This window comes from Salvia hispanica, chromosome 4 (genome assembly GCF_023119035.1).
Source record: "Salvia hispanica cultivar TCC Black 2014 chromosome 4, UniMelb_Shisp_WGS_1.0, whole genome shotgun sequence".
NCBI lineage: Eukaryota > Viridiplantae > Streptophyta > Magnoliopsida > Lamiales > Lamiaceae > Salvia > Salvia hispanica.
In genome coordinates, this window is record NC_062968.1 from 13,279,266 (window position 1) to 13,287,911 (window position 8,646).

General features: G+C 33.9%; 2 protein-coding genes across 3 annotated transcripts; one reads left to right on the top strand and one right to left on the bottom strand.

Annotated features, from left to right (window-relative positions):
- Positions 1 to 536: 536 nt before the first annotated feature.
- On the top strand, positions 537 to 2,496 carry LOC125218258. Its single transcript, XM_048119893.1, has 5 exons — positions 537 to 1,017; positions 1,091 to 1,271; positions 1,348 to 1,470; positions 1,789 to 1,929; positions 2,047 to 2,496. The coding sequence occupies exons 1-5, from the start codon at positions 707 to 709 to the stop codon at positions 2,425 to 2,427; spliced, it is 1,137 nt and encodes a 378-aa protein (XP_047975850.1). The 5' UTR covers positions 537 to 706; the 3' UTR covers positions 2,428 to 2,496.
- Positions 2,497 to 3,044: 548 nt separating this feature from the next.
- LOC125219914 (protein FAR1-RELATED SEQUENCE 5-like) lies at positions 3,045 to 6,002 on the bottom strand. Of its 2 annotated transcripts, XM_048122006.1 has the most exons (4): positions 5,943 to 6,002; positions 5,225 to 5,806; positions 3,607 to 4,622; positions 3,045 to 3,511 (listed from the first exon to the last, which is right to left on the bottom strand). In XM_048122006.1, exons 2-4 carry the CDS (start codon positions 5,623 to 5,625, stop codon positions 3,123 to 3,125), a joined length of 1,806 nt encoding a protein of 601 aa, XP_047977963.1. In that variant the 5' UTR covers positions 5,626 to 5,806; positions 5,943 to 6,002; the 3' UTR covers positions 3,045 to 3,122. The 2 variants fall into 2 exon arrangements, with proteins under 2 accessions (XP_047977963.1, XP_047977961.1); XM_048122004.1 differs by having other exon boundaries at positions 5,225 to 5,998.
- Positions 6,003 to 8,646: the final 2,644 nt, after the last annotated feature.

The window sequence follows — 8,646 nt, forward strand, 5'->3', positions numbered from 1 at the left end:
CAAAAGTATCATTTTATCTACTGCAAGTATCATTTTGTCATTATATAATTCAGAAGTACCATTTTATAACATAAAAATGAATTATATTTTCATGCATATAGAAAAGTATCATTTTATCAGCTATAACTATCATTTTATCAGCCAAAAGTATCATTTTATTAGTAAGAAGTATCATTTTGTCATTATATAATTCAGAAGTATCATTTTATAACATAAAAAGTATCATTTTATCAGCTATGACTATCATTTTATCAGCAAAAAGTATCATTTTATCAACTGAAATATAATTTAATCAGCAAAAAGTATCATTTTATGTATATTAGCAACAAAAGTAATATACCTGTTAGTGTTGTATGTTGAATCAAATGAAATTACATCTCCAAACATATGATAATTTCATCTTGAAATAGCATCATCCCAGAACTGATACTTTTATTTGAAAACTGATACTTTTGCATCATAAAATGATAGTTTAAGCGGATAAAATGATACTTTTGCATGATAAAATGATAAAATGATAGTTTCGGGGAATAAAATGATAGATTCTGTGAATAAAATGATACTTTTGTTTCATAATGATAGTTTTAGATTTTTGGCTGATAATGTGATAGTTCCTGTGGATAAAATAGTATACCTTCTGTCAATAACAATTTATATTTTTTTTTAATGAAAGCATGACAGAGTTGATACCATAATAACCACTGTCATGGAGGATATCCACAGAGATGATGAAGTTTTAAAACAGAGAGAAGAAAATTTGAATAAGGAGAAAGTGGTTTCTCAAGAAGATGATGAAGTTTTAAAACAAAGAGAAGAAAATTTGAATAAGGACAAAGGGAAGAAGATGGTTTCTCAAGATCCTCCAATGGAAAAGGAGAAAGTGGTCAGAACAACAAAGAAAATTGTTGAAGCAATGTGCTCTCCCTACAATGTCAGAGCAGTGAATCTGAAAGGAAAGCTGAATAAAGAAGAGAGAGAAATAATGTACTGGTTGATGGCAGATGAAGAAAGTGAACAGTAAGTTTTGAATTACATAATTATATTCTTATTCAGTTCTTTTAACTAACATTAAATATGAATTTGAAATCAGTTATGAGGTAGTTTATGAGAACGACAAGATCACATTGTTCAAGATTGACTTCCACAGCCTTGCTCCACGTACATACGTCAGGATCAACATCATAGATGCATGGGTTGTGTTCCTCAACCACAATGAAAAATTCAAATCAAAGGCATCACCGAGTCGTCTTTTCATCAACACCACACCTACGGTACAGTAAACGATTAAATAAATAATAGTATTACATTAAAAGTTAAAATATATTTACAAAAATGTAAACATGACAGATTTACAACATTACTGCAAGGAGATCTGGTTGGACTGAAGCAGAGAGTCGAGAAAGATTTTGCTCAAACTTGAATGAATTTGTGTCAAAGATTGAAAATTTCAAATGGGAAAATTATGACCTGGTAAGTAATAATTAGATATACATTACAGAACAGGGGTGCGTTATAATGATAACCCATATTTATGTGATAAGCTAATAACCCTATCATTTTATGGGTCAAAAGTATCATTTTTACTAAAAATGATATTTATACATGATAAAATGATATTTTTCGTCCATAAAATGATATTCTGTTCTATAAAATGATACTTTTCTTCCATAAAATGAGGGTTATTAGGTTATCATCATAAATATGCGTTATGATATGATGACATCCCTTACAGAACAACATACCTATATTTTTGAAAATGACATTTATATATAATGTTTTGAAAATTAGATATTCTTTCCGATCTGGGCGTATGAACATTATTATATCATCTGCTTCAATCTCAAAATGCAAATGATGGATGTGATTGACAATTCTCTGGTTAGTGAAGATTTACTTGAGAAGAAATATGAAGATGCACCAAGTACTCTGGTATGTTTAGTTAAATGCATTCAATATTTATTAGTTAAAATGCATTGAATATAATTCAGTATGGAACATAATATAATTTTTAATCAACCTCATGTATGTTTTGTGTTATTTGAATAGAGAAATTTCTTCCGAACTTATCTTGGAAATGGAGTCAATCCATCAATGGGAAGAACTGTCAAACTGTCAAAAACCAGATACATGAATATGCCATGGCAGAACGATACAAATAAAGTTGACTGTGGAATTTATGTGATGCGCCATTTGGAGACTTACATGGGTGGTCCTGTTCGTAACTGGAATTCGGGTTTAACGAAGAAGGGAACAGAGTCTTTCATAAAACTCCGTGCCAGATATACTGAAGCATTGCTTATTGGAGATACTAACAAGAAGGCTTTTGAGACACTTACAATGATAAAGAAGAAGTTTGAGAATGACAGCAAAAAAGGAGAAATTGATGTTGAAAAGATGATCAGAGAATTTGAACCCCTTGTATACTAACTTATATGACTTGATAATAGCGTTTTGTAATAGTGGTTTCGAATATAATCACCCAAAATTATCATTTTATCTGCTGCAAGTATGTCATTTTATCAGTCAGAAGTATCATTTTATCATTTTATCTGCTCCAAGTATCATTTTTTCAGGTTAAAGTATCATTTTATCAGTTTATAAACAAAAGAATGATGTTATAAGCCAAAATGTCATTTTATAAGCCCAAAGTATCATTTTATCTACTGCAAGTATCATTTTGTCATTTTATCAGTCAGAAGTATCATTTTATCATTTTATAAGCCCAAAGTATCATTTTATTAAACAAAAATGTCATTTTATCAGAAGTATCATTTTATCAGTCAGAAGTATCATTTTATCATTTTATCTGCTGAAAGTATCATTTTATCAACTGCGAGTATCATTTTATAATTTTATAAGTCAGAAGTATCATTTTATCAGCTTATATATCATTTTGTCAGATTAAAATATCATTTTATCCGTTGAGAGTATCATTTTATCAGCTTATATGTCATTTTTTCCAGCTTATACATGATTTTATAAGGTTATTGTCATTTTATTTGCTGCGAGTATCATTTTTTCAGGTTAAAGTATCATTTTATCAGTTTATAAACAAAAGAATGATGTTATCAGCCAAAATGTCATTTTATACACCAAAAATACCTAAACTATATCAAATGGCTTCAATCTGTCTTCTCATTGACTCTACCACAATTTCTTGAATCATGACGACCCATCTCATGACATTTACCACACCGTCGTAGAGGCTTATTTGCTTTCCTTATTGCACTCTGCCTCTTTGCTACTTTGCCACTAGCTGATCCTTTGGTACTAACAACGTCTGGAGGATGTACATCAATTACATCAGGTACTGCCATTCCATAAAAATCCTCAACCATCTTCTTCTTTTCAATGACTGAAGGTGCTGCACAATTTCCAAATATATGCTGTTCCAAATCATCAAGACCAGCACTTAACAAAGACAAATGATCAATACTTCCTTCAGACTTTTGGACTAATCGATAAAAGTTGGAGAACAACTTTTTCTTAACTTCCTGCTTTTCATCCAAATCTGCAAGATAAAAGATAACATTATTACAATAAGTACTATCATTTCTCTGACTGAAAAATAGAATTTTTACAAATAAGGTTAAAAATGGAACACACGTTCAAATGGTTGTTGTTCCTCAGATGGTAGACCATGTGCTGCCTTTAGTAAAGAGCTCTTCAACCACCTTCGACCAAAATATTTCTCAGGAATGAGATTAGCAGACTTATTCTTCAACAAACAAAATATATGACAACATAACAAACCAATTCTGGAAAACTTCTTGCAACTACAGTCGAATGTGTCTTTCTTACAATCATACTTAACATCCAATGTTCTACCATATTGGTCCTTGACCTGATGCATCTTGATGTTATCCTCAACAGTAGTTATAGAAACAATCTCACATACCATACTTATTTCCTGTTGTACATGTTTGAAAATAGAATCAGTGTAGATTGTAGATGCATGCTTCTCAATAGGCAATTGGGTTGACAAATCAGGAATAGTTGAGTAATCCAAGTAGTTCAATCGTGAATTGGCATTCCTTTGATCTCCCACAGCATAATTAAAGAAATTGATGAACTGTACAAGATTTGCACGTGGCTTTGTGTAGTTTTTAAAAAAGCTATTCTCCGATTCAGACATCGATGTAGTCCTAAGAAGCGACCCCATGGGAAAATCTCGAAAATAAGCAGGAACCCAGAATTCTCTATCTTCAAACATTGATCCAAACCAGTGCACGTCTTCTAATCCATACCGTTCCATTATATCATTCCATATTATATCAAACTCATCAGGCTCTAACAAATCAGACCAAACACATGCATTCAACTCTTTTTTGAAATCTTCATTACCAAGTAAAGATTTGGGCAACTTATCTGACACCTTAACCATGATATGCCACATACACCATCGGTGCCTTGTTTGTAAAAGTACTTGTTGAACAGCAAGTTTGATCCCCCAATCTTGATCAGTGATAATCAATTTGGGTGCTACCCCCATGCATCGAACAAAACAGCCAAACAACCAAGAATAGGATTCTCTACCTTCACTTGATAACAAGCCAGCTCCAAATGTAACTGGTCTAGAATGGTTATCTTTTCCAGTGAATGGAGCAAAAATCATGCAATACCTTCAGAATATAGCATAAAAATGAATTATATTTATCATAAAATGGTTAAAATGATATAGGTTTGATGATGTTTTTTGGTGGTTCTGTTTTATTTGAAAACTGATACTTTTGCATCATAAAATGATAGTTTGAGCGGATAAAATGATACTTTTGCATGATAAAATGATAAAATGATAGTTTCGGGGAATAAAATGATAGGTTCTGTGAATAAAATGAGTATATTCTGAGTATCATTTTATCAGCCAAAAGTATCATTTTATTAGTAAGAAGTATCATTTTATCTACTGCAAGTATCATTTTGTCATTATATAATTCAGAAGTACCATTTTATAACATAAAAATGAATTATATTTTCATGCATATAGAAAAGTATCATTTTATCAGCTATAACTATCATTTTATCAGCAAAAGTATCATTTTATTAGTAAGAAATATCATTTTATCTACTGCAAGTATCATTTTGTCATTATATAATTCAGAAGTATCATTTTATCAGCTATGACTATCATTTTATCAGCAAAAAGTATCATTTTATCAACTGAAATATAATTTAATCAGCAAAAAGTATCATTTTATGTCTATTAGCAACAAAAGTAATATACCTGTTAGTGTTGTATGTTGAATCAAATGAAATTACATCTCCAAACATATGATAATTTCGTCTTGAAATAGCATCAGCCCAGAAGAGTCTAGTTAACTTTCCATGAGATCCTATCTCAATTTCATAATAGAAGGCATCAGATGATTCCTTTTGAGAACGCATATAATCAAAAATCATTTGAGCATCTGAACCATCAATATTGGACATAATATCACGATAACCATTTCTAATATCAATAATATCACATCCAACATTTTCAGGTCCACCCATTATCTCCTTCAAAAGTTTGAATGTGAGAGTGGGACCAATATTACACCTGCCACAATCCTCCATAAACCTCCGATGGATAGGATCCAGATTGCGATTGGCCATCATAAAATGCCTATGCTCATCCGCAACCATTAAGTGATTATGATACTCAACAAACTGATAAACCTCATATCCTCTGCTCTTGCCATCTGAATAATATCTCAAATTGAGCTTAGCAAGACATTCACACCTAAATGACCGACACCTACGCTTTTTAAAAGACACTTCAGTTGATTGGGATGCATGACCAGGTATAAAATTCTTAGAGCCTTGTCTGTTGCAAGCCAAATACTGCCACTTAGTAATACCTTGAACTGATTTGTTACCCATTTTACGAATGCCAAAACCAACTGAACGAGCATAATGTTCATAGAAACCAACTGCTTCTACTAATGTATTGAATTTCATACCAATCATTGGCTTCAAAGCATCATCACAAACAGGAATGTACATACCTACAAATCAGTAAAAGTATTATTTTATCACGTCCACGTGTACAAATGATTGGCTAAGAATGGTGGTAGGTGTTATTTTAAGAGGGGTTGTCATTTTAACACATCCATATATATATATATATATAGGGATGTATTCAAATCCTTTTCATATCTTTTTTCCTTTTTCCTTCTTAATCCTAGCCCCACGATTTTGTCATCTGAGGGTTAGATTAATGCCACGTGTCATTTAATAATACACATTTTCATTCTAATAATGCACATCGGCTAATAATGCAACATTATAGACTAATAATGCACATTTTCATTCTAATAATGCACAACGGCCAATAATGCAACATTATAGACTAATAATGCATTGATCACAACCATCCAATTCAAGGATCCAAGGGCTGAGATTAAGAAGGAAATAGGACACTTAGGGTGCAAAGGAGCCTAACGCACCCCTATATATATATATATATATATATATATATATATATATATATAGGAGCACTAGGGTGCCCCCTTATTTAGAGTCACAACGTACATCCAATCTGGTGCTGCCATGTGGCACAAAACATGCAATATTTTAAACACAAAAATGCAATCTAGTTGTATATGCATTTTCGAAGATTGCATTTTAGTTGTAGGTAAATTGCATTTTATAGTATTGAGTTTTGCATTTTCACATATATAAATGCAATCCTTTTATATATAAAATGCAAATTAAACAGTCAATATCTAAAATGCAAAACTTAACAATAAAAAATGCAATCTGCATATAACAAAAATGCAATCTGCCGAAATTTATTTATAGCTTCTACAAATATATATTGCATTTTAGTGTTTACAATATTGCATTTTTTTTGTCACGTTGCAGCACCAGATTGAATGTACGTTGTAACTTTAAAATTAGTTTTTATACTAGTACATCCCTATATATATATATTTTTTTTTTCCCCCGAACTTCGTCCAGCTTATACCTCCAAAAGATAGTAAATTCTTTTTTTTATTTTATTCCCTCCCCTGGACTTCTTCCAGCTTATTCCTTTATATATATATATATATATAATATATATATATATATATATATATATATATATATATATATTTCTCCCTGATCATGAGATGGCAGCTCCTGTTTACACGTTAGCACTCAATGTTTAAGCTTATAGCTCACTTATATTATGGGGCTTCACAACTAGGTCAGCTAAGGCATTTTCTATCGTTCTTACGTCTTCCAAACCGATTTCAGCTTATTAAGGAAAGAGGCCTCAAAGTTGTAGTGCATCCTATCTTCAATTACTCTCAATAAGGGAATCTTGCCTTATTATTTTTACTAGTTCATGCTAAAACACATAAATCCTAAAAACTAACTAACTCCTAGACCTAGTGACTCTTACGCATGCTGAGCACAGATTGCACTACCTTCCCCCTCCCCGTCCCACTTCACCCCAGCTTGTCTCCAAGCTGTCCTAGTGAAGGGGGAAAAAAGGGAAGTTGGTGCACACAACAAAACAAAAACACAGAAACTAAAACAAATACCAACATATTAAAGAAACTTCTCAAACTTAGACCAGACACCGGGCTAAGTGGGAGAAGACACAATTACAAACGGAAAACAATCATGCTTAAATAAATAAAACTTTTCACACTTAGACCAAGGATTGGGCTATGTGGGAGAGTGCACAAATCAACAACTAAACACATGCTCAGCAATAAAAAATACACACAACAAAAGTTAGAAAAGAAAGAAAATAAAAACTGAAATGTAAATTTACTTGGTCATTGGGGGGTATCAATTATGAGTCTGGCCCCCTCGGGAGCCAGACTTGGGTGGTACGTTGGGGCGGTTCATCTTCACTTTCTTCTTTCCTGGCGACACAGGTTTCTCTTCAGCTATCACAGGTTGCTTTGACAAGGGCTTATTCACAGACACAGACGCTAGGGACGGCGATGCAGACGGGGCTACCACAGGCTTAGACGGGGGCGGGGTCGCTGGAGAGATGAACTGACTTGACCGGGCTGCCTGGCCGCATTACCGGGTCCAGGAGGCAACCTTTGCTGGGTCTGGGAGAAATTCCCCTCAAGCCACTCCGCCATTCTCTTCATTAGCTTGACCGCATCAAACATCCTTTCATTCTGGGCTGATGATCTCTCGGCCAGGATATCAATACTTCCCTTGATGGCCTGCAACTCCATTCTGGCCCCGCCTAGCTCCTCTCGCATCACTGCCATCTCCTTCCTCAGCTCTTCAACGTCTGCACTCACCACGGCCTCTATGTATAAGAGCCCCTTGTTGAAGAAATACACCTCCTGGCCCTCCATGTATAAGAGCCCCTTGTTGAAGAAATACTCCAGGTTGAACAGCTCTGGGGGCTCGCACATCGTCACATCGGGTTCCGCCTTCCCTATCTTCATTATAAAATTGCGTTGAACATAGGCGCCCAGTAGATGGCATGTATACATTTGGCGGGAGGGGTTGGCAGTCATTTGGTGGCAGGCTTGGGCTAACCAGTAGCCGAGGTGGACCTTAATTCTCTTCGACATACACCAGGTGAAGTAGAGTTCGGTAGTAGTAAGGGTTGAACTTGCAGTACCCATGAGTTTGTAACCGACAAATTCTTGCGCCAATTGGAGGAGGTGGTTTGAGATATGGATCCCCTTTGACACAGTGGTC